Source organism: Urocampus carinirostris, chromosome 10 (genome assembly GCF_059441175.1).
Source record: "Urocampus carinirostris isolate Australia breed hairy pipefish chromosome 10, RoL_Ucar_1.0, whole genome shotgun sequence".
Classification (NCBI taxonomy): domain Eukaryota; kingdom Metazoa; phylum Chordata; class Actinopteri; order Syngnathiformes; family Syngnathidae; genus Urocampus; species Urocampus carinirostris.
The window spans coordinates 40,100,223-40,127,211 of record NC_142358.1 but is presented as its reverse complement, the minus strand read 5'-3'; the positions used below and the strand labels follow the sequence as shown (position 1 = coordinate 40,127,211).

At 39.3% G+C, this 26,989-nt stretch overlaps 1 protein-coding gene across 1 annotated transcript; it reads right to left on the bottom strand.

Moving 5' to 3' along the window:
- Positions 1-3,709: 3,709 nt before the first annotated feature.
- Positions 3,710-26,367, bottom strand: bckdha (branched chain keto acid dehydrogenase E1 subunit alpha). The gene is made up of 8 exons (XM_088345786.1): positions 26,067-26,367; positions 21,805-21,981; positions 21,593-21,679; positions 21,410-21,518; positions 18,322-18,483; positions 16,704-16,910; positions 14,623-14,764; positions 3,710-7,317 (listed from the first exon to the last, which is right to left on the bottom strand). The coding sequence occupies exons 1-8, from the start codon at positions 26,187-26,189 to the stop codon at positions 6,966-6,968; spliced, it is 1,359 nt and encodes a 452-aa protein (XP_088201912.1). The 5' UTR covers positions 26,190-26,367; the 3' UTR covers positions 3,710-6,965.
- Positions 26,368-26,989: the final 622 nt, after the last annotated feature.

The following is a 26,989-nucleotide window of genomic DNA, read 5'->3' as shown; positions in this document are numbered from 1 at the left end:
TGGGGAACATATGTAGGATCAAAACTTAAAGGATTAGAGAATGTTTCCTAAACCCCAAGACCCTTTGGTCCAGAAAATGGATGAATGGAAGTTTCTTTAAAGCTGCTATCCGAAATTTGAAACTGTTCTACTCACTGTTGCCATCTTCTGGTTTAAATCATTATTGCAGTTTGTCATGCTGCTTGTGATGAAGATAAGACCAATTTGTTGAATCGTCTCATACGTGTTCAAAGAATGCAGGAATCAAATGACGTCAGAGGGAGCTCTTTTTTTTGATACACAATTTCAACAAGAAACTCAGCGAATCTCAGATATACGTGGGTCTTTATGGTTTCAACACAGCATGTGTAAACCGGTCTAGCCCCGCCCCCTTTCACGCTACACCCTTTTACGTGTACATGCCCAGGGTTCTGTCCTTATTTGGAAGTGTTTTTAAGTTTATGCCAGTTTATGTCACCTTGCCCTTTGCCGTTATCTGTTGTCCTCCCTTAAGGAGGATTGTTTATACTAATTCGTCCGCCGAGACCTTCCCGAGATGTAAGCAACATTTCTCCCAACTGTACGCAAGTCTTTCTACATGTCAGCAAGTCTCCTGAACAAATGTATGCAAATCTATTCTACAAATGCAAGTTTATATTCTACAACACTTGTTGCGCGTTAAAGTATAGTATGTTCATTTCCGAGACGCGCTCAATAAACTCTTCGCTTTTCATCCTTTCGGGGGTTTGGGTTGTCGTTTGGACTGTATTTGAATCGGTTCTTTTCTTACTTTCACCATTTTCATACTACACTAACAGAAAATCGCAAGCACGAGCATTCTATCACTCTCCACCCCTATCTCTCCCTCCCCCTTTCCTGCTTCCTAAAGTCAAGTTTATTTGTGACGCCCTTAATCAGAGTCTCAAAGGGCTCCACAGACCACAGATTATTTTCAAACAACAGACTATTATGACACCATCCCCGATCTAAAACCTACATGAGGACAAGGAAAAACTCTAAAACCTTTTTGAGTTATCAAATAATAAAGCTTATTAAATAGTTCAGAATAGATCATTAAATGAAAGAAAAAATGAATCTGCTGCCAACTACTGATACTGTGCCTTGCGAAACCACTCAGCACTTTATAACTTTTGTTTGAGGCTAAAACCCTACTTTGAAACACGATCATTGGTTAAAAAGCCCTGTTTAAGATCCAAAATCATACTTCGAACCCTAGTGGGAACCTTAGCAGTGCCAAACCCTACTTTGGAACCCTAGGTTGAAACCCGACCTCTGCTTTAGAACCATATTATCAGGCCAGAATCCTAGTTGGAAACCCAAGCAGTGCTTAGTTGCAAGTCCCGCATAGCTCTGATAAGAGTAAGATAAGAGCAGAGAGGTGTGATGGATTTCTTTTTGTAAAGGCTCTTTGAACACATTGGGGCATTACTAACACATACTTAAAGGTGGGGTGCATCATTTGAAAACTTAAACCTGCAGTCAATTGGTGAATGGTCTGAATTTATATAGCGCTTTTCAAGTCACCAAGACTTTAAGCTAGAAGATGGCAGCAGAGTAACACAAGTTTTGCGTTTATTTCTTAAGACGCTCGAATAAAACGACTGGATAGGTTAAGGAATGAGGAAATAAGAAGAATTGGTGCGGTGAGAGGTTTGATGAAAAATATTTTGACATATGGAAAGAATGGATAGACCGTTTGACTAAGAGTATGAAATGCAGAAATGGCGGGAAACGGAATGAGGGAAAAATACAGAATTATGGTTGGATAGATGAGGTGAAACATGCTCTGCATGTGAGGTCAGTTAATTTAATGAATGCAAGAGTTTGTGCTAGGCATAGATGTGAATAGTTCAAAATGACTGATATCGACACATATGATGCAGAGGGGGTAAACCAGTGTATGCTATCAGGCCTCTGCTGATGAAGGGTTGCCTGACACAACAACTCACGCCCTTGTTGTGCTGTAGGCTTAATGTTCGGTGTCAGGTTGGGAAGAGCCAAGTGGAATATGTGTTCTTGACTCGCCACCTCAGGGAGATATGGCTTCAGTATATTGTTTATCTCAGGGTTTGTTCTGCCCCGAACAGGCTTTAAAAAAGTAAAATTAAAGCAGATAAGCAAAATGGAAAATAAGATATGGGCTTTTTGAAATCTGTTGGGCATTGTTAACACAATAACTTTTAACATTTTGAAGATATCTCAAACTACTGCTGACACAAGTAGTCAGGAAACCAGCAAAGGTGAATAGTCTGTATAACGTTCTCGGTGGTAGGGCTTGCCATGAATGGGCTAGTATATTCAAAGTGGCAGCCAATTGAGCAGGATGTAGCCTACTAGCTAATGCACAAAACTGGGACACGTGAGTGCTAAAAGTTATTAGAAAAAAAACATCCCTGGAGCAGGGTTTCCTCTAAGCTGCGCGCGCGCACAATTGCGCAATGCTCGCACATTCACAGCGCACAAGAAAATCTACCCAGCGCACAAAAATGAGGGCTCAAAATTACTAATTAAGAAGCGACTTAAGTCAAAGTGACAGTGCATGAAGGTCAAAATACACGGGTTTCCCTGACATTGTGTCCTAAATGCGGTATTTTGAAGTCGAGTCGAAGTAGAACGAAGTTGAGTAAAGTTAGTAGAGTTTTTCGAGAACTGGCTTCTTCGGCTCAGCTCACTAAAAGGAACCGGCTCTTTCGGGTCCTAAACGGCTCTTCAGGTTGTTTTTGCTTCTTTAAATCCAACATGACCAAATATTATGTAAAATTATGCACAAAGGGACTTAAAGGAAGGGGGGAATAGAACAAAAAAGAAAAAAAAATACCAAAATGAAAAAGTAGTGAAAAGCTGAGAAAAAGAAACAAAAGTAAGAGAAAAAAAAAGGAAAAATTTAGAAAAAAGCCAGAAAAAAAAGAAAAGAAATGTAGGAAAAAAGTAAATAGAGAACAAAAAGAAAAAAGTAACTGCTCGGAAAAAGTAAACATGATTTTTTTTTTTAAAGGAAATTTAAAAAAAGTAGAAAAAAAACACGGAAAAAAAGAAGGAAAAGTTTGTGTTGCATTCAAATAATTTCCAATAATATCAAGTGAATCTTGTTGCCAACATTGTACTTCCACTAAAAAATGTGATTAAGTACAGTTCTGGATCTTACAACCGACTAAATAAGCCCCAAAAAATGTTAATATTATGCGACAAAATATATCAGGAAATTAAAAGAAATGGATATCTTGTGAAAGAATTGTAAGACAAACGACGTTTGTAGGCCGTACAACCTTTGAGTCAATTCATTCAAAAGAGAAAAATCGTTTTGCATTGCCGGAAACTCTGCAAAATGTAACGTGATGTCAAGTTTTGGACATGTTTGATAATTAATTATCATGCCACACTTGGGATTATGGTTGCTTACTGTTGTTTCAAGCGTTGCTCACCGACTTTGTGTGAACGCTCAGACCCGTAAGGAAAATTAGAGGGAACATTGCCCTGGAGTCATGTTCATTTAAAGTCACTTCCAAATCTGGAGTCTACCTCCTCAAACCAGGAAGCAACCAAGAGCTAACAAAGACTGTTGTCCAAAAGTTATATGATGCATTTTATAATCATTAGCTAACAGAAAAGGAACTTGGTAAGATAAGGAACAAAGGAGGTAACAAGAGTATCAGATGTACAATGAAAACTAGATAAGAGGGATAAAAAATGGAACTAAAACATGTTTAAAGTAGTTAATGTTTTATTTCTTTCCACAAAACAAATGGAACTTAAAAAGGGTTCAACTTTCTATAGCTCAACTGTTTACTATTAGCAATTATTAACAAGGAAGTGTGCTAACCAAACAGTAAGGCACCAAGCGGAAGATCACCTAGACTCGACTAAACTACATTGTTGTGCATCAGGAGAAAGGAGGGGTTCTCAAACGTTTCGACTCGAGAGGTCCTTGGAGAGGGCAATTTTCGCAAAACTGCCTTTTAATGTTTTGTGTATTATTCAGAAGGGGGCTTTCAGGACCAGGAAGTAAAAAAAACTAGAACAGGGGTGTCAAACTCATTTTAACTCGGGGATAGGATATAGGAGAAAAAGAGAGGGTGGGACAAAAAAGACAAAGGGGAGAGAGAAAACAAGAGAAAAGAGAGAAATAGTAAAAGAGGGGGAGAGAGAAAAAATCCAAAGAGAAAAAGGGAGGAGAGGAGGTGAGGAGAGAGCGAGAGTGGGAAAAAAGAGAAAATAAATATCAAAATAAGGTAAAAAGACACAGAGAAAGAGACAAAGGGAGAGAGCAAGAGAAACGAGATAAAGATGGTGAGAGAAGGGGAAAGAGGAAAAAAATCCAAAGATAAATAAAGATGAGAGGAGGGGAGAGCAAGAGGGAGAAAAAGTGAAGGGCGCTTTCAGGACCAGGAAGTAAAAAAAAATAGAACAGGGGTGTCAAACTCATTTTAACTCGGGGATAGGATATAGGAGAAAGGGGGAGAGACAAAGAGAGAGGGTGGGACAAAAAAAGTCACAAAAGGGAGAGAGAGAACAAAAGAGAGGGAGAAATAGTGAGAAAGAGGGAGAGAGAATAAAAATCCAAAGAGAAATAGAGTGGAGAGGTGGGGAGAGCAAGAGGGGGAAAAAAAGAGAAGGAAAAAAGAAAGATCAAAATAAGGTAAAAAGACACAGAGAAAGAGACAAAGGGAGAGAGAGAGAGAACAAGAGAAAAGAGATAAAGATGGTGAGAGAGGGGAGAACAAGAGCGAGAAAAAGTGAAGGAAAAAGGAAAGATCAAGGGGCGGCAGTAGCTCAGGAGGCAGAGCGCTCGTCTTGGGATCAAGGGATCCCAGTTCGAATCCCGGCTCGTCCGTGTTACATGTCGAAGTGTCCTTGGGTAAGACACTGAACCCCCAATACCCCCAATAAGCAGGTTAGCGCCTTACATGGCTGCAAGGCCGGTATTGGGAAATGTGAAGCACATTGTAAAGCGCTTTGGGAAGTCATTGACTTGAAAAGCGCTATATAAATGCAGATCATTTCATTTCATCAAAATAAGATAAAAAGAGACAAAGAGGAACAAAGAGCGAGACAGTGAAAGAGAGTGATAGAGTGAGTGAGCAAAAAGGGAAGAGAGAGAAGGAAAGTAATTCAACGACTTTGTGAGAGGCTCTGGCAACATTGAGTAAACATATTTCAAGCTGCAGCTCGTTTTACTCTTGCGCTCCCCTCAATCCCTTAGCGGGCCTGATCCGTCCCGCGGGTCGCCTGTTTGATACCCCTGCCCTAGACCAACAGGTAAACAAGCCCCTCTCCCTAAAGGAAAACTGTAGCTACAGAAAATTGCGGTAAAGTTTTTACTTGCCTGCAATCTTCATCTCAGATTAGCAGGCTAAACAAAACGAAAGCTAAAGGCTGTTAGCTTCAATTCATTTTTTATGGATTACCAAATCTTGGCTGATAGTTAACAGAAAATCACTTAAAAAGGTATTGCGCAAATGAAATATTGCATATTTTCAAAATCCTAAGCACAAAATTATATCATGAAGGGGTTAAAGGTTCAACAGAAAAGGACCAAAAACAGCGTCATTTTTAGAGCATAATAAGTCTGTTTGAAATAAGTTTGTGACAAACGCAAAGTAGCTAAATTACCATGACGACGTACACCCGGAAGATTGAAAACCATTGCGAGATGGAAGACCTATTTAAGGAGAATGGAAACATGAAATTGTAACAGAAAATTAAAGGTAAAACTTTTTTTTTTTTAATTTGGATGTTTTCATGTCAAAGTAAGTCCTCTAAAAGTGTGTTCTTAAAAAAATTTGTTTTGCACTTAGTCCAGCATATTAAATATATGTCCGGCAGGCCCACCATTAATTTCTGAGAATGTCAATAGAAAACTAAATATATATATATATATATATATATATATATTTTAAACTAATGCCCTCTAGCGACCAGAGAGAGTATTTTAAGGATATACTCTGCTTTAATAGGCCCAGTGTAGTAGTTTGATCTCTAATATTATTGCCCATTCACTGCTAAAACAATATTAAACCAGTACGAACAATTATGGAAGAAATACAATTTTTCAAAGCTTAATCTTAAATTTGTATAGCGTGCTGAGTTGGTCCAGGTGCAAAGCTGCATTCACTCTACTATTTAAATAAACCAGATAATGTTGTGGATTAACTGTAAATCAGCTTCGAGCTGACAACAGACATCTGGCAGGATGTTATGAAACAATGCTAATACAAGAAATCACAAGTTGCTGACTAAGCGAGTCAATTCCGAGAAAAAAACTTTGGAATCAGAGAAAAACATCACGTGATCACGAGAACACAGTATAAACGATTAACTGAGTGCATAATAGGACGAATTTGAACGTGGATGAATGTTGCTGAATGAATGTTGCAATAAAGGACGTTCCCTCTCTGCCATATTTCGTCTCTGCGTATATTTTGAGGCGACGCCCAACGACGTCCTCTCCAAAAATAACATACTCTGCGTCACTTTCTGTACATTGTTTGTGGATAAATGTGATCCTTGTCATCTGTGATTATAATTTGAAGAGTAGGCTATTAAAGATGTCTGAACAATGAAGTATATCATTGAAAAAAAAACAAACTAAAAATTATTTTACTGACCCGGCCTGCCTTAGAAAAGAAACACTGGATCCAGTCCCAGAACCAAACTGACTTTGACATCCATATTCGTAACGATGCTCCTTTATTTAAAATAAAATACATTTTAAAAAATACTACTTGTATGTAGTCATGATGCCTCGCATTTAGTTGTATTTGTGTTCGAACAAAACACGGGACAAAAAAAAGTCAAATGAGAAGTAGTCGAGTGATAAATATACCATACAACAATTTGTAGTTGGTACTTTCTTGTGTAACCCGCAAAGGACATGAAAGCAATATCTAGGTATGCGCTTTTTGACTGATTAAAGATTGTGTATCTCAGACCACAGTTTGAGAACCCCTGTTCGAAAAACCAAACATTCATTGGGAGTCTTTGTCGTAGAGATCGAGGGGGTAATGCTCCTTGTACTGTTGAATGTGGCGGAAGAGCGAATCGCGCTGCTTGTTAAGCGCAGGCGTCATTTCCTCGTAGACGTCGGTGAAGAGCAATTCCGGGTTGGGTTTCAGGCGTTTTTCTGCCCGTTCGAACACCTCCATGACGGTTTTGCGCGACTGCTTGCGCCAGGCGCGCTCGTCCTCTTCGCTCCACCAATCCCGGGAGGCCATGTAATGGCGGAGACGCGAGATGGGGTGGTCCTGCTTGTCCCAGTAGTTGACCTCGTCCACCGAGCGGTACGCCGAGCTGTCGTCACTGGTGCTGTGGTGGCCGATCCTTCGTGAGGGAGAGAGAGGTAAACGGAACTGAATACAGGGTTCGTGATCAAATTCAAGCACTTTCAAGGCCTATTTTTCCAGTACCTCTTAAAGGAAGAAATCTGTGTTGCCTTTGATGACTAAAATAAAGTCGCTATCACGACTTTCTGCAATTTTTAAACATACCTATATCCATGATCTTTTTGTCACAATGGGCTGCTGTAAACTTACATGAATTCTTCCTCAACAATGCACGCGCAGCTTCAAACACATACACACAAACACGGAAAATACTATAGGTGTTGGGTAATAATTGAGTTGAATACAGAAGACAACTTTTTGGGGGGAAAATAAATTGGGCCCCAACCTCACACAGACCCAAGCTCAGACAGCTTGTAGAGTTTGAGAACCACGATCTAGAGGGAGGTGACAAAATTGTCCGCCATCTTGTTGATGAGCCAGATTTGGACCCAATTAAATTAAATGATTTCTCCAAGTGCATTCAATCTAGAGACTGCTGATCTTTTGCTTTTTGTGTGTCTTTTTCAGAAGATCTTTGTCTAAACTTGTTCGAATAGAATTGTATATAGTTAATTATTTTACCTTTTATCATCCATTTATAGTTCTAAAGAGTTGATATTGTTCATTTTAAATTGTATTGTTTTACATTTTCAAAAATTTTATGTTGTTGTTCGACTATCTCTTCAGTGTGTAAAGAGCCCAAATTATTTGTATTTTACATTTTTTAAAAGATCTGTGAATATTGTAATTTGCATTTCATACGTTTTGCAGGGATCCCCAGCAGAACATGAAATTACTAATTACTAAATAATTTTGTGTATTGAGTGAGATTGCAAGGAAACTGCAACAAAAATATTTTCAATCATTTTCGGGCACTTCACTTAAAATTTAAGCATTAAACATGAAGCATTTTCAAAGATTTCAAGCACCCGTACGAACCCTGCAAACTGAACTTTCATATTAAGGCGGGGGGCCTCAAACTATCGTCCTGGGGCGGTAATTCACCCCAGGGCTGCGAGTTAGAGACCCCTGCATTGGATGGGAGATCGAGAACGTACCAAATAATTTCGAATTCTTTCATATCGGGAGAATGTGCTCGTTACATGAGCGTTTCGAGCCAAAAAACGCGATCCTAGTATGAAGAGGTAGCACTATTTTGTTTTGGGGTTTGAATATGAGCAAGTTTTTTTCCAGGGCCTATGTTGCGTTTCACATCATCCAAATGCTCAATAATCCGGGTGGTGTTCTTGGGTTTCCCTGTAAATTCCGGACTACAGAGCGCACCCTATTAAAAGACGCATGCTCATATTTAAGAATGAAACAAAAATTGTTCAGTATGAACCCTTTGTTTCTAGACAACAGGGCAGCCATCGTGTGGAGAATAGTGCCAGACTGCAACACCGTCGTATTTTTGTGCTTGTTTTCATTGGAGGTTGCCCCGGTACCGGACCATACAGCGTTCTCTTGTCACCGTTCCTTGAAGATTAAAGGAAACGCCTATGACCTGATAGTGACTCAGATACAGAAAGAAAACTGGAGTGTTTTTGATAACTTCCACTTCAATTCAGATGTATAAATTGAAATTCCCGCCACAAAATAAAAGAAAATAGGCCACACCATAGTTAAAGCAACAGTGTTTAAAATGTAGCATAAAAGTGGCGGTTTGTAGTTCGGAATTTACGGTAATCAATACGTATATTTTTAGGTACCTAACCTTACAAAAATATAAACTAGCGACAAAACATCTGACTTGGCATTCGCTTAACAACAAATTTGAGGTGAATACGATCTGACGTACATTATGTTTGACTTTTCTTTACGTGGAAAAATAATTCCAAAGTTAAACATTGACTTATTGGCAATTTTTGCCTAATATTTGCTCACTGGCAATATTCTTGTCTGGGTTCGAATAAAAAAAAGTCAATATTGAATCCATTTCCTTTAAGTCCTAACAGATAAAAAAATAATAATAATAATTTTAATGTCTTTATTTTCATTTTAAAGGCTTCTATTTTACCTAGTTTCTTAAAAGGAGGGTTTGTATTATTTAGCACCTTCTAAATTGTAAAAAAAAAACCAATACTTTCTCAAACTAAGCAGAAATACACGGAGTGTCATATAAACATGCATTTTTTTGAATACTCGTAGGTTGACACGTTTGCACTACACACACTGTCCCTTTATCAAATGCAAGGATTTTTAAATATTCCACCAAATAAGGATTCAACTTTATTAACTAATTTAAGTTGTCCAAATTACTTTAAACAGTTTCTCCCTGCACGTGATATCATTTGGAATTTGATGACTTATAAATCCCTTCATACTGAATTTTTCTTTCATAAACATTATGGAAAATTCTGTGTTACTTGATTCAAATTAATCTGGAGTCAATTAAATAAAAAAATAGATATTTATTCATCCCCGTAGGGAAATCCACACTTCCAGCAATATCCTCGTGTTGAAAAATAAAATAAAATAAAAGATATACAATATAAAAATACCCAAAATAACGTGTCTACATAGAGTATTTAAATAGTGCTACGGAAAATACATACTGCATATAAAAACAGGGTTATATGCAAATGTGGGGGTGGGCTTTTACTCCCCCGGGTGGAGTTAAAGAGCCTCATGGCATGAGGAAGAAATAATCTCCTCAGTCTGCCCGTGAACCAAGACTGTGACAGCAGACTGTCGCTGAAGCTGCTAATACAAATACCGTATTTTCCGCACTATAAGGCGCACCTAAAAGTCTTAATTTCTTTCAAAAGCTGACCATGCGCCTTATAATACAGTGCGCCTTATATATGGCTCAATATTAAATCGCAAGGTCTCGCAACTTACGCAACAGGCGCTGACTCGATTTTACCCCGAACGTGGAGTAGTTTGCGGTGTATGCTGGGATTTATATACCGGCGTTTCATTGGCTAACCAATGTGTCAATCATCATTTGAATCGATCGCTATTGGCTAAAGTTATTCGGAGCCTCGGATAGGCTAGAGGGCCAAAACAAACCCTGCAATTGGCCGAAAAAGATGACTGAATAGCAAGCTTGCTAAACTACGCCATAAAGAAACATGTTTCATTAGTCTGTATTTGCAAATAATTTACTCTCCTGGATTTACTTCACTCACGGTTGTAAGAAGACCATGATTGCGTATCATTATTGAACTTGAGAACTCAGGTGAGTTATGCGGCTTTATATTTTCCCGGTATCTTGTTTTAGAATGATCTTGATGTTTCTGTGATGAGTTGAGTGAATTCAACTCAATTCCAAGTGTTTATTGTCATATGCACAGTAAAGTTGTGAGCGAAAAAGAAAATAGAAACATAGAAATGTTTGGCATTTCTCGAATCCCAAGACTTTAACATACCTGCCAACTTTTGAAAGTGAAAAAGCCTAGTAGCTAGGGTCCAGGGGCCGCAGGCCCTGGTCAGGTCCAGGACGATGTCCGGTGGGGGGTTCAGGGGGGTGAAGCCCCCCTGAAGTCAAAGGATTTTTAGCATTTTCAGGGCTTAAAATGCAGCTAAGAAGTAACAAATTTTACATTTTTTTCACAATCACAACCTCATGTTTACAGTCAATTTACCTAAACTGTACTGATGGAAATAATCAAAAGAAAGTTCTTTAAAGCTCAACAATGTATTTAATATAACAAAGTCATAGAAAACCCTCATAGTTTTCTTTTCTTTTCAATATTTGATACAATAAGAAACAAAACATTTAATTTTTTATCATTGAAGTAATATTATTCAGTGTTGGTTCTTGGGTTGGTTTTCAGGTTAGTTTGGAAACTTGTTATTTGAGATATTCCAATATATTTGTGAGTGAATAATTATATAATTGATTTTGATCAGTTTTTATATAAATAAAATAACAACCAGGCCCAACACTGACTAATAGTTAAATTTTACATGCAATTTAACTATTGGAAGCAGTTGAAGATAAAACAAAATTTGGCAAACAATAATTAAACTAATTATCTAACTAAGAAAACATTTCACTGGCACATTTCCAAGTGTCACTGCACTGCATACAAGTGTATGTCCATTGAGGCAGTCACTTCTCATCTTAGAAATTCCCAATTTCACTTAACTGACTTCAGCACATATTTAAGCAATAAACAAACTAAAGGCTAAATCTATATATATCATGCAAACAATTTCACTGGCACATTTCTAAGTGTCACTGCTCCATTGAATCAGTCACTTCTCAAAGTGAAGCAAGGCACACCAGAGTCAATTGAACATGCGAGGCTGAAAGATTTTTATTCGCTGAAAAGCCATAAACATTCATGGGTTGATTCACTTCAGCAAAATTAATAATATCCAAATGTTCTCCATGTTATACAACTTTCTGCACTTCTCCGGTAGACTCCATGACCTCTATCCCCGCTGCCAATTAAACAATGGCGGTGCTCCAATTGAGCTAAAAAATAAACCTCGCGCATAAGCAGCCAGGACTGGCAGTGCTGATATAGCCGTTGTTTGAAATGGTACTTTGTCTCCATCTTGCGGTGGAAACCCGTAGTTTCTGTCATGGCACCGTATCACCGTAGTGGTTTAAAGAAAACCGTACTCATTACGGCAAAACCGTAGTACTTGGCAGGTATGCTTTAACCCTCCGAATGATATTTGGAACGATGGATTTGAGTGACATCGCATAGACACCACATCCACACGTGTCTACGACACGTATTTGCTTCTTTGCAAGCTTTGGGAATGTTAAGGGGGTAAGAAGTTTGCACGATCTGACTGTTTTGTCCACGTTCCCATTGTAGCGCCTTATAATCCGGTGAGCCTTATCTATGGAAGATATAGGACCAAAAACTATTTTTTGGGGGTGCGCCCTATAACCCGGTGCGCCCTATAGTGCGGAAAATACGTTAATACAAATTGAATCTCTTTTGGAATCAAACTCCTGTAAAACAAATGGATCCTAGATTTTAGAGTCGACACCCTTGCATTTGGTGTTTTTGAGCTATTATCGTAAAAAAAAAAAAAAAAGAAAAAACCAGTAGTGATCCCTCAGCATAACGTGGTTTCTATTTCACGGTTTTGCTACTTGATTTTAGATTCTATTTGTGTCCTACCTTCTGATTGGCTAAACAGTTTCCCTGCTTATTATCATTTGAAGGTAGTTATTTGTTAAAACAATAAAAATAGGTAAACACTTATATAGTACTTTCTTTTGTTAAAATCTTAACGTTCCTGTAAAATTTTCCCAGAATCCCAATCGAAAAAACACCTCAAGTGAATTGAATGCTGTTTTGGAGAATATGGACAGTTTTGGTCTCTTTTGAAAGGTAATGTTTTATCCCAAACTGAGTTATTTACAACTAACACGAGTAATCCAAGTTAGAACAAACATGGTTTTTATTCTCATCTGAATTGTTTTTTGCAATCAAATGCCTACAGATGAGGGTAGCATGGGCTTCTTAGCTCGAAAACAGGTAAGACAATAGCTTGAAGCCTTACCTGATACCTTGTCAATCATGATCACAATCTAAAATAAACCAATCATTGTATTTTACACATTTTTCTAAAAGTAGGTAGAGGCTTTTCTAGAGTGGCCATTTGGAGACGACCGGTTTACAGCTCTAAACCCGCTGCCACTGTATTTTACATTGGCCAATTTTTTAGACATTTTGAAAGAATTGTAAATGTTTAACATCTCTTTCTGCGTCTCTATTACTATTGTGCAAGTGAAATGTAAAAATGAATCACGAGTGGCGTCACGCACGTTGATTTTGGGATCTAATTTGAATTAAGTCTGTACATCTGTACATTATTTTTTTTTCAGAATTTGATTGGCTAACCAATGTCCCAATCATCTTTTGAATCAATAACTACTGGCAGAAGATTTTCAGAGCTAAAGGAGGCTTTTTACGTTTTGTCAATACAGACCCTCATAGACTAACTCCTCCCATTTCCTCTTCATTCGGTTTTCAAGACATATGGCCTTTAGTTGTTTGTCTTGACGCCTACATGTCTCCCTTGGCCTTCCAGTACGCTTAACTTTAACAACCTTCCCATGCTGTTTTGTACTTGGTCCAAGTCTTCGATACAGCTGACTGTGAACAGCCCACATCTTTGGCAACCATACAAGTAGAGTTACCTTCTTCAAGAACTTTGACGATACGGTCTTTGGTCTCAAGAGACATCTCTCCTGTTGGAGCAATGATTCTTTCCAATACACTTAGTCCAGGAGCCCTTCAAGGTGTGAACTGCAGTTTTTTTAACTGCTGACCGACAATCAGTCTTCATGTAAGCCAGGTGCCAAATTAAGGAAAGGAAAATGACTGGGTGTGTCCCTATTTTCTACACAAATATTTTTCCATATTTATTTGCCTGAACTTGCTCTATAAAAGTAACATTTATTGACCATTGCAATGTTTTCTTAATTTCTGTTTCTGAATGCCAACATGTTGGACTTTGGAATGCCCTTCCGATTGTTCAAAGTTTTTTCTACAGAATAAAATGTCTTGCCCAAGACTGGTAATTCTATACTTTTTTGCTAGGGGTTGTATAAATCATAAAGACATGTTCACCCCTTCACAGATTTCACCTACCACAGGTTCTTTTAGGAACGTAACCCCTGCAATAAATCACTGTAAACATGATTTGTAACAGCTCAGGATATATCTTGTTAGTGATAGGAATGAGTGGAGAGGTGTTGTAAAAGGATAGTGGGATGCTTGGACGCGTTCTAAGGGATGGGCAGGGCACCTGTATGATGGGGCAGGGGTAAACCAGTGAAAGCTGTCGGGCCCTGCTGGGTCACCTGGGCGAGAGTGTCTGATGTTGCGAGACCCGAAACACTCAATGAACCCAGGATACACCACTGATGATGCACCTCAGATGCATCCAGAAGATGTTTCTTTCAAGTAGATTGAGTAGGGAAGTAGGGATTTCTAAGGGATGATTGGACGCGTTCTAAGGGATGGGCAGGGCACCCGTATGATACGGCAGGGGTAAACCAGTGAAAGCTGTCGGGCCCTGCTGTTGAACAAAAGAGTGTGTTGTGTCACCCTGACCCGAGTGACACGACCGCTTTCTTGTGTCCCGTTTCATCTGTAGGGACGAAAGCATGACCAACTTAGGTGACTAACTTGTTTGGGTTGGCCATGGTCCAAAAATGTTTGTGTTTTTTGCTATTTTATTTTCCCCTTTTTCTTTGTCATTGCATGTGTTGGTCTTGCTGTCGGTCACCCCTCTTGAGGGATATGACCTAGGTAGGTAGGTAGAATATCACTGAAAGAAATGCTCTCTGTTGGGCTAACATATTTCTGGATGACACGCTTACCTGTACGTCATGGCCTCAATGAGGAAAGGTTGGTTCTCGGCAACAGCTCTCCGTCGGGCCTCCTTGGTGGCGTTGTACACAGCGAATACGTCGTTGCCGTCCACGCGGATGGACAACATGCCGTAGCCAGGACCGCGAGCGGCTGTGTACCAGAAATAGCATTATTACTTTTAGAATTAGTATAGTCTTTATTGTCATTGATAAACGCATACCTGTCAACCTGTACGTTTATTATGCATTTTAAGACGTGTACGACGTACAAGAAAATCTGTACAGAAAAACGCAAATTTGTCAATTATAGGTACCATCTATCACGAAACGGCAAATCAATCAAGTCAAACGAGTTTGCCGCGGTAGCCTCTATCTCGGTATCATTTTTTTTTTGGTGCAAACGAAGCGAGCGCTTTGATGCCAATTTCGTTGTCACAATATGTTATATGTGTTATATATATGTTAACCCATTTTGTAACAATGACAATAAAGGTGAATTCTATTCTATTCTACTGTGCGCATGCGTCTGCCGCCTCGGATTTCATGTGGTAGTTGTGTAGTGAAAGGAAGTCCGTCTCTTTTCAGAGAACTGGCTTTTTCGGCTAAACTCATTAAAGAGAGCCGCCTTTCAAACGGCTCCCTTGCTTTGATGCATTATATTACGAATTATGATGTTGTATAAAAAAAAAGGAAGTATAAAAGGAGAAAATGAAAAAGGACAGGTTTGTGGTTATCGCTTTAATCAGTATACAGTGGGACCTCGCTACTTCGCGGTTCCACGTTCGCGAGTTCAGAGCTTCGCGGGTCTAAAAAAAATAAAATAAAATAAAAATAATTAAAAAAAAAACTTTTTTTTTTTTTTTTAAAACCATTTTTGAAGGGGCGTCGCTACTTCGCGGATTTTCACTTTTAGCGGGTGGTTTTGGTCCCCCTTAACCGTGATAACCGAGGGATTACTGTATTACCAACAATAATTGAATGCAGAAAATGAATTCAGAATTTGAATAAGAAAATGCATTATTCTACTTAATTATATTTGCATGTATTTTTTCCTTCTACAGTGAACGTCCAAGCTACTTAATTTTTGAACTGTTTTTATTATAAACCTCAATTATGTCGAGCAACTCAGGATCTCACAACAAAATGTTCATTAAGACTATATATGATCTAACGAAACACATCTACAATATAACATGTTATAGTACATAAATAAACACGTTTGAAAAAAAAATATGGTGGAAGATTATTTTGTATTTTGTAAGGGAAAATACAACAGTTTGTAAGGGCATGGAGCCCTGGAGCGCGACAGGTACGATAACGTCTGTTTACAACAAGATTAAACATGGTACTCCAGGATAAAAACGTAATGGACGAGGACAGCAGAGAAAATCATCGGTACTTCTCTCCCCTCCATTCAGGACATTGGCCAGAAGTGCTGCCTATCCCAAGCCAAGAACATTATCAGGGACCCCTCTCACCCCCATCATGGACTGTTCACTCTGCTAGCCTCTGGGAAGAGGTACTGCAGTGTGCGGTGCAGGACCACCAGGTTCCACAATAGTCTTGTCCCCCTGGCCATTAGACTGTTAAATGGTCAATCAAACACATAGTAAATCTAAACTGCTGCTAATCTGTATATCTGTTGGTTTTGTTTGACTTTTTTGCACTACTGGCAGTTCTTTATAGCTAGCCACTCCTTGCACATCTGTTCTCCTCCATCGTACTACAGTGTTATTGTTACTGTTTACCTGACTTGTTTACCTGACTGCCCATTTTGCACATCTGGTTAGCTGCTCCTCTTGCACTCTTTGCACTACTGTAAAATACTATACATAGCCATAATTATTTAGTATATTATTAGTACTCAATATCCCAACTCAATACAACATTTTATTTATATCTGTACATTCAAGGAAACTGTGCGGGTCAGATGTATCAACATTTCGTTCTGTATACACGTGTACTAGAATGACAATAAAGTAGATCTGAATCTGATCTGAATAAATACTTTAAAGAGAGGAATAAGGTATTTTTTTATTATGATTGTATACTAGAACACAAATAAAACAGGAAAATATACTTTGGATTACCAATGCCGTCGCCACGGTACTGCTCGTTGGTGGGAGTGGAGATGGCGTAGCCGTTGTTCCGGCAGAAGAAAATGATGGGGCACTCCAGCGTGGCCGAAAAGTTAAAACCCGCGTGGGCGTCGCCTTCGCTGGCCGCGCCTTCGCCAAAGTAACAGATCACCGCCCGGTTGCTGTTTTCTCGCTTCATGGCGTAGGCCGCACCCACAGCTGCCGCAAAAGACATAGAACATCACCTGCTGTGCGTCCCGGGATTCTGGGTCTGATTTGCACCTGTACTTTATATTCAATTATTTTCTGTCATGCCCCCTAGGAAGAGGAAAACCTCTTGGCCCCTCCACACAGACTAGAAAGATTGTAACTTATAAAATTGTTTTAAATACCCCTCTGTGTAACACTACCCTTATTAGCATATCAGAGAATTAAAAAAAATAGAAATTGGAGAAACCTAGAACAAAGAGTAGCTTCATTAACTAACAGAAAAGTTTTTAAGTGCCTCTAAAATTGAAAAATTCAAAACAAATCCTTAGTATTTAAACATTTTTTGCAGTTTCTGAACTTCATGACAAAAAGTCAAAGCACCCGTCACAGACAATTTATACAGGGTTCGTACGGGTGCTTGAAATCTTTGAAAAGGATTCAATTTTAATGTTGTTTTCAAGATCAAGAAAATGTTTGACATTTGGGTGAAGTGCTTGAAAACATTTGAAATGGTTTCCTTTGCCGTGTTTCCTGGCAGTCTGATTTGACAGACCACACTTTTAATTGAAGAACATTTAAAAAAAAAAAACGTGCGTGAAAATGACACAGACGGTGGCCCCAGTCCTCATTTAAATAAAATTACTCATTTTTCAGGGCTATGAATAAATTATAAAATGCAAAAAAATAACTATTTTAACCAATTTTGACACAGATCTAAAAACTAAATTAAATTTAAGTAAAACAAAAAGCAAAAGATCAGTTTTACAGATTGAATGTACTCTGCTTCGGAGCAATCAATATCATTAAAATGAGTCTAAATTTAGCTAATTTTTCTGCTCTTTATACATAATGTGATGTCTTTTTTTGTCTCCTGTATTTAACTCAATTATTACCAGTGTCTGAAAGTCATGACAAAAAGTTAGCGGACACCAGGGCAGAAAACTCTAAGAAGTTGCCTGCCCAGCCATAAAGTTGCTTGCCCCATTTTTCACAACTTGAAACACAATAAGACGACTCATCGCAAAAAAAACCCATTGTTGCAAAGTATTAAGGATTGATAATCAGAATATAGAACAGAACAACACTTTTTCATATAAATCTAAATGGAGAACCTCAGACCCAGAAGAAAGATTAAAAAGAAGCTAAAAAATGTATGACGGCACAAAACGTAAACGTACATTAAAAGCAATGTGGAAAGAGGAGACGCAGACGACGCAACGCAAACATTGCATGAATGAAGATGAGTAAATACAGGTACATACTGATGGCAGATGGAAAACAGCCATGTCATATACATGCAATGAATCTTAAAAGTAGATTTATAAGAAAACGTGTTGCTCTGTTATATATTCTGATTATCAATCCTTAATACTTCCGCTAACTTTTTCTCATGAGTTTCAGACACTGGTGTTAAACTGACCTTGCGGGATCTGTGTGGCCAGCGGTGATGAGATTGTGACGAAGTTGAGGTCCCGTGAGCCGTAGTGAACGGGCATCTGCCGGCCTTTGCCCAGGTCGTCGGCGTTTGCGTAGCACTGAGCCATGAAAGAGTCCAGGGGGAAGCCACGATACATCAGGACGCCTGCAGGGGGCGCACAGTAGCTCCTTGTTTAAGTTAAATTATATACTGTATTATTCACATTATTAGGCGCACCCGAAAACAAAAGTCGTTTGGCATATTTTTCGCTGGACTATATATTAAGGCAATGATTGATCAGTTTATAAGTGGCGCAGACTAAAACCGCAATGGGAATCAAGAGCGCCAAAATGGAACCACTAGACCACCAGTGATGCAGATAACAAAAAGGGCATGAGATTATTTACTCGCGATGCCAGAAACGAATGTTAGAGAATGGAGAAAACAAAGTCATCCTGAAAGATATAAATAAACACAAAAAAGCAGGACAATGGAAACAAGTTATTGGTGTATCCTGGCTTTTATATTCCTTTGTATGTTTATTTATCTTTAAAGACGGCTTCGTTTCCTCCATTCTCTGAATGCCTTTTCATACGTCATTTATATCACTGGTCCAGTGGTTTAGTGTTATCACCGCCGTCTGGATTCCATTACCATTGCACACATTGTTTTTGCGATTTTGGTCAGCTTTGTGTTTCAATTGATCAACCATTGCACAAAATATGGTAGACTATTGCAAAACCTCGTGTGGTATTGCACATAAATACATTTTCAATTTTATCCACCCGTCATTTCTTGCATATAAAGCGTAATGGGTAACAGGGGGCAATTTCAAATTTTGGGCCAGTTTGGAGATTTTGCCCGAGGATAGCTGGGATTGGCACCAGCACCCCCGCGACCCTACTGAGGATAAAGCGGTGCAGATAATGGATGGATGGATAATCATGAGCGTTCCATAATTAAATTGTCCATTTGGGCGTCCATTTAGCTGTACTTGCCCAAGAACCACCACAGGAAATGCTCCAAGTGATGAAGGGATCCAACCAACCAACCAACCTTAAATATAACATGTGCATGAAAATGCAAATAAGAGAAAATGGATAGGCCTAAGTTAGATTTTTTGCCATTGTGAGACTATATGAGCATATACAAAAAATAAAATCAGTCATTTTTTTCCCCTCCTGGCCTGCAAAGTATTTAACCCAATTGCAGCCCGCAACTCAAAAAGTTTTCCACCCGTGAATTAGGGTATCAATTAGGTTCAGGGCTTTTAAGTTGTTTTTATGGTAAATGGTCTGCATTTATATAGCGCTTTTCAAGTCAATGAAGACCTCCCAAAGCGCTTTACAATGTGCTTCACACTTAACCCATTCACACAATCACTCACACACCAATCGGGAGTCAGCCATGCAAGGCCCCTACCTGCTTATTGGGGGCATTTTTAAGATTTTGTTTAAACTAATGCGTTAATAAGAGCATGGCTTTATTTACCCATTCAACGCCTATAACAGGGGTCTCCAACGTGGTTCCCCTTAACCCCTTCAAGACCACCTGAGTACCCTACAAACTGGTTCTCAAAATATCTCACGAGTGATTGTGATTTTCTCGAAAATTTGATATCTAACGGGCATGATCTTTAGTGGTTGACTGAGTCTATTTTAACTTTTAATTAGTGCAACCTTGTAAACACATAGTCATAATGTTATTTTTATAATACATACTTCATGACAAAAAAGTCGAAGCACCCGTCACAGACAATTTATACAGGGTTCGTACGGGTGCTTGAAATCTTTGAAAAGGATTCAATTTTAATGTTGTTTTCAAGACCAAGAAAATGTTTGACATTTGGGTGAAGTGCTTGAAAACATTTGAAATGATTTCCTTTGCCGTGTTTCCTGGCAGTCTGATTTGACAGACCACACTTTTAATTGAAGAAAATTTTTTAAAAACGTGCAAGAAAATGACACAGACGGTGGCTCCAGTCCTCATTTAAATAAAATTACTCATTTTTCAGGGCTATGAATAAATTATAAAATGCAAAAAAAATAGCTTTTTAAACCAATTTTGACACAGATCTAAAAACTAAATTAAATTTAAGTAAAACAAAAAGCAAAAGATCAGTTTTACAGATTGAATGTACTCTGCTTCGGAGCAATCAATATCATTAAAATGAGTCTAAATTTAGCTCTTTAGCGGTTGACTAGGCCTATTTTAACTTTTAATAAGTGCAACCTGGTAAAAACAGAGTCATAATGTTACTTTTATAATACATATTAAACTGGTAGCCCTTCGCGTTTTTCTGCAACAAAAAAGTAGCTCTCGGGTTGGCGAACCCTGGCTTAGAAGCCATTTTCTTTGTTTAATGTTCACTACGTATTGATTCAGACGGTAATAGGTCTATTCTGTTTTTCATATAGATTTCATAAGATGCCATTTCCTTATTTTCACTGTTGTTTTGAATATAACATCATTGATGCTATTGGCCAATCATGTTGCGTTAGTTTGGAATGAATGTTAGGCTTTGTAGCTCGGGTTAGGGGTTTAAATTAGAGTAGAGGGAAGCCAAGCTGACCATACAAAGTTAAAAGTCTCCAAGTAGGATCTTAAGGAGAAGTTATCCATCTATCTATCTACCTTGGCCATATCCCTCGAGAGGGGTGACCAACAAATACAAACACATACAATAACAAAGAAAATAAAAAGGGAAAAAATAGCAAAAAACAAACACAAACATTTTTGGACCATGGCCAGCCCAAATGCCCAAACACCCAAACAAGTTAGGCACCTAAGTTGGTCATGCTTTCGTTCTTTTCGGATGAAACGGGACACAAGAAAGCGGCCGTGTCAGGATGACACAACACACTCTTCTGTCGAACAGCAGGGCCCGATAGCTTTTGCTGGTTTACCCCTGCCGCATCATACAGGTGCCCTGCCCATCCCTTAGAACGCGTCCAAACATCCTATCCTTAGTGGGATCAAGGAGAAGTTACCCTTTGGAAACTCATTTAATTTGATGTGTCTTCATGGTTAAATCCAAATACGAGTATGAGAAATGCTTATGTTTTTTTTTTCTTTTGAAATAAATACCAACCGGCTTCTCTGTATTGTCCAAAGACCATGTCTTTTTCGTCGAGAGCAGCAGCGCTGCCGATGTGCGTTCCCTCCTCGCCGTAGTTGGTCATGTAGAAAGAAATCCTCCCCTGGAGTCAAAACGTTCATTCATATTCAAATAGTTGCTTTCGTTTCTTTTGAAAACCAGCCCGACAGGAAGTACCTGTCTCTGAGATTCATAAAGAATGCGGTCCATTGTGTTAAGCAGCGTCATCTTCTGGTAGAAGTTGAGAACCGTTTCCTTGGAGAGCTGAAAGAAGGAATTTTTTTTTTTTTTTTGCAAAATCAGCAGGTATAAGATTCTGGAGGTGCTGAATCAATATTGTTGTCACAAATAAGATCACTCATCAAATATGTCGCATTGGCACGCTCTACCTGAGGGTCTTGAGAGGAATTGATGATGTTGCCCTGGCGGTCCATGACCCGGTACACCGGGATACCCGAGATGACATTGGGTTCGATGAATTCCAGGTGGTCCACAAACTCTGCGGAAGCACCGGGAAACTGAGGCTTCTCTAGTGTCGAGTCGAAAGGCTGCTGTCGATGAGCCACCTGCATTGTATTCAGATTAAGATATACTTTATTGTCATTCGTGTACACGTGTATACAGAACAAAATGTCGATACATCTGACCCGCACAGTTTCCTTGAGCGTCAGCCGGGATAGATAAGTTTAACCATGTCTTCGAATTATAGCGCAGCAGTTCGTCATCTCGCGGTTCGATGTTAGTTCCAGTTGTAAATGGTCCAGTTTATTGTCCAGAGTGCGAATGTTGGAGAGGAAAATGGATGGGAGAGGCGTTTTGAAGGGTTTAGCCTTTAGCCTAACGGTTAGGCCGGCCCAACCCTTGCTTCCTCCTCCAGTCACGCCGCTCTCTTGCCACTCTGCTTCGCTGCTTTGTAGGCCGCTGGGTCTTGTTGACGTAGCAGTCCGAGTCTGATCAAAGCGGCGCTGCCACGAGCGGCTGCCTTTTCCAGCAGCTGCCCTATTGTTTTATTGTCTGCTCCTATCTTCGGTGTTTTTTCTTCCCGTTTTGACAACTACACTATGGATTACTTCTATCCTATGGGACATGGGTTTTAGCGCACAAAAATGTGTGTATTCAAGGAATTTCAACTCCTTGCCCTGAAGAATTCTCGTGCCGGCGTGATGAAGGGGCCTATCGTGGAAGAAGAGCCGGAGCTAGCGAAGCGGCTAGCGGCGTTATAAGTCTTCGGTACCATCCGTAATCATGGTAATGCGAACTCACGACCAAATAAGATCATCGAGTGCTGGTGGAAAACATCGAAGCGCACAGGGAGCGCAGTTGCTGTGTTTTGCGGAAACGTGGCTCACGTTTAGCATTCCGGACGCTAACGTGTAGCCACCCGGAGCTACCCGGAGCTATCCGGCTTCAACGCAGCTATACAGAGACAAGAAAGTCGGGGGGAATCGGAGAGGAGGCGGACTTGCTAACACGAGGTGGTGTATCCCTGGATTTTCACAAAGAAAAGATTTCCATCTGCCGCAGGGATGTCGAACTTTTGGACTGGCGTGACGTCATCCACACCGCTACAAGCACCCCTAGGGCATCATGTTAATCTGTTAATAAACAACGGGGTAGACTGCTGGAAGTGTGAATTTCCTTACGGGGATGAATAAAGTATCTATCTATCTGTCTATCTGAGTAAACACTCCCGAGTGGTCGTAGCACCGAGCGCTTGATTTCTGGATGATCGCATATCCAGCAAAAAACTGCGATCGTATATTAATCTGCGGTTTTGAGTTGACTTTGTTTGCCGTCAAAACTGAGTCGAAGACTGGGTTTTACGACCGAAGTGTAAAAAACTGTAGCGAGCCGATGTAGCCGCAGACAAACAGGGCGCCGCCATCTTGGATTTCAAGAGTATAATGTGTACATGTTAAGGGCATCATAAAAATATTGTCGTGCTAGTTATAACAGATATTGAAAATATTAAATCAAGACAGTCACATTTAATTTATAACGGTTTCAAACGGCCGCACAGACCACCACTACAACATGCCCTGAATATGAAACCTACAACCTCAGAGTGAGGATTATTAAGAAACCTTGAGAGTTAAATGAGAATGTGTTCACTGTCTTTGAATAAAATGTAGTGAAATATTGTTTACAACCAGATTTGATGTGGGACTCCATGGTAAACATTTAATATAAGACTTAAAACAGCCGGTGGGCCGGATCCAGCCCATTTGGTGATTTAATCCAGCCCCCCATAAATGTCTGAGTAAAGGAAAAGAGTATCCAAGTCATTTCTATTAAAAAAAAGTTAAAGATTTTTCGAAAAAATGCAAACTAAATGCTCTCTACAGCCGCAGTGTAGAGTTTGCATACCGTGGTGAGTTGGTACAGGTATAAAACTGCATTCACTCAACTGTTAAAATAAACCAGATAACATTCAATAAAAAAATTATGTTTCCCCATTTTTGGGTGAAAAAAAGGTGTTGTATTCAGAAAAAAATCCCATGCCACCTATGATTATAATGTAAAGCCCCCTAATTTGATCAATTATGCACTCAGTTAATGGTTAACCTCTGTTGCCAATTTGATAACTAAATAACGGGCGGTATAAACATTCACACAAGAGCTACTGTTGGTCGTAACTCACACCGTTTGCGTGCACACACAGACTGACTTCAAAGCACAAAATTTTCGCATCTGTTGCCTCTCCCCACCCTCGAGTCATGTTTCATCTTAAAGGGTCCATGTGTGAACACAAACAACAGCAATAAAATCAACAGACATTACAATAATATGTAGGGTAGGCTACTCAAGTAAGCTGAATAATAAAAGCGTGATACTAAGAAGCTAAAAATTTGCAGTTTACATTTATTATTGATCCGGCCCGCCTAAGACTGCGTTTAACATCCCTCAAAAGATAAAAAATAAGACCAAAATAATATTAGGATGAACAGGCTAATATTTACATTGAAATGCTTGTAGGTTGGCCAAAGTGTTAATTGGGTGACAGTAGTTCAGGACGTAAAGCGCTCGTCTTGGGATCAAGAGGTTCGATTCCTGGCCCCTCTGAGTTATGTGTCAAAGTGTCCTTGGGCAAGACACTGAATCCCCAATGCCCCTGATGAGCAGGTAGTTGCCCTGCTAGTGCCCTGTTAATGTGTGTGTGTGTGTTTAGGAGGCCTTCGTTGATTGGAAAAGCGCAATATAAATGCAGAACATTTACATTTAATGCCCCAGTGTGTAATATTTGACCACTAAATGGCAACGAACGAAAACCAGTGCCAAGAGCACAGCCTAGCAGCAAAATGCCAGACAAAAACGACGACTTCTAAGTAGGAATTCCACTATGTAAAAGAAATACAAATTTCTCAACATGTGATCATTTTAAATAAAAAAAAAAAAACAATAGTATGATAGTTCAGGGGCAGCACGGCGGCAGAGTGGTTAGAACCTGTGCGGCACAGTTCTGAGGTCATGAGATCGAACTTCCTGTGTGGAGTTTGCATGTTCTCCCCGCGCTTGCGTGGGTTTCCTCTGGGCACTGCGGTTTCCTCTCACATTCCAAAAACATGCATTTCAGGTGAATTGGCCGGTCCAAATTGTCCCTAGGTGTGACTGAGCGAGTGAGTTGTCTGTCCCTGTGTGCCCTGCGATTGGCTGGCAACCAGTTCATGGTGTCCCCTGCCCACTGCTTGCTGGGATGGGCTCCAGCACCCCCGCGACCCTACTGAGGATAAGCGGTGCAGCTAATGAGATGAGACAATAGTATAGTTCAGGTGTTTTTACTTAGTATTCAAATCAATGTTTTTTTACTGATAGAGGCACTTAAGATACCAACTGTATGTAACATCCTACATCCTGTAAATTATAACTATAACCTTATCCTCCTTGTTTTATATCCTTATCTTCTCTGTTCCTTATCTTCTTGGTTTCTTTACCTCACTGTGAATGTGTGAAATTGGAGTGTCATGCCCAATTTTGTTGTCACAATATGTAAACCCATTTTGTAACAATGACAATAAAGGTATATTCTATTCTATTCTAAATACTACACACTATCCCTTTAGGTGTATTAGTGCAATAATGAAATGAAAAACTCCTTATATTCAGCATTCTTCCTTTTTTGTGTAATAGTTATCATATCACTTCAGTTATGTTGCGGTGGCATTTCGGGACGCTCCCACTCCTGGACCAATCACAGGCGGCGTTGTCGCATTAGCAGGTAAGCTAACCACTTAGCCACACTGTTCCCATTACGCATGAAGAATTCTTGAACGCCATTATCCAAAACATAGTTCATAACTTAATGTTCACATTTAATCACCGTTAAGATGACAACAACAGTAAAAAGTAAAATAATGAATCGTTGTGTTAAACCTGTTCGGTGGCAAAGTATCGCGAGAGTTGAATATGTTAGGTTCCAATGAAAACTAGGTAGCTGAAAGTTATACAGGATTTTTTGTTTAAAACGCACTTTACCACATTATTTAATGAAAAAAAACGACATGTAATCATGCATATTAGAGGGATGAATAGTGTTGTTATCATGCATAGTCCAAACCATGACATGAACAGGGAATTTAGGCTAACGCGACCTTCGAGGTTGCAAAGCTAAAAGACGCAACAAAATAAGCGTGTGATGTTCTGCAAAACCTACATTGACTCTGAAGGTTCTGTGTTGAAGTAACCTCGATGACTTCAGAGCTGCTGCTTGGCGAGCAGAATGGAAACATGCCCTATACAAAATCTTCATGGGGCTAATGCTGCTAACAGCCGCCATTGGGACCGTCCGTCTTCAAGCTATGTCGCGCTAGAATACCAATCCAACCTGTAGGTCTCCGTTGCACCGCTGGAAATTAATATTAGTAATGCTATCACGATCGCCGATTTGACAAATTTTAACCTGCGACTGCAAAGACGCAAGTATGCAGGAGGAAGTTAAAAAACCCGAGCGTAACGGAAGTCAAATAAGGCTTCAAAATAAAACTTTGGAGTAAAGTTTTCTATTGAGAACTAACCAGGGTTGGGTAGGATTACTTTAACTGGATTACTTTTGGATTACTCCAATACCAAATATGCTAATAAAAGACAAAAGAAACTAAATATGAATAAAATGACTAAATTTTGTGCAGGCTTGGGAAGTAATGGAATACATGGAACGGCAAAAATGATGTTGGCAAGCTGTTTGGATTTATTTTCATTTTGTTTCTGTCACATTTTATGTTAGTTTTGCCGGAGATCAAAGAGACCAAAGCCAGGAGAGAAAGCTTACCACGTGTTGTGAGTCATAATTGTATTCATATTTAGTTTCTTTTGTCTTTTATTAGTATATTTGGTATTGGAGTAATCCAAAAGTAATTGAAAGTAATCAAGTTAAAGTAACCCTACCCAACCCTGGAACTAACGCATACTTTGAGCAGTTTACCATCACAATCCAATAAAAGGAACGTCGTGTTATATCAGTAATAAATACATAAGACTATGGACTTTATGTTTTGTTGGGAATAAAATATGAAAATGTGCCGTTTACCAAATTGTTCGAATTAGTTATCTGACTCCATTAACCAAACACGACCTACA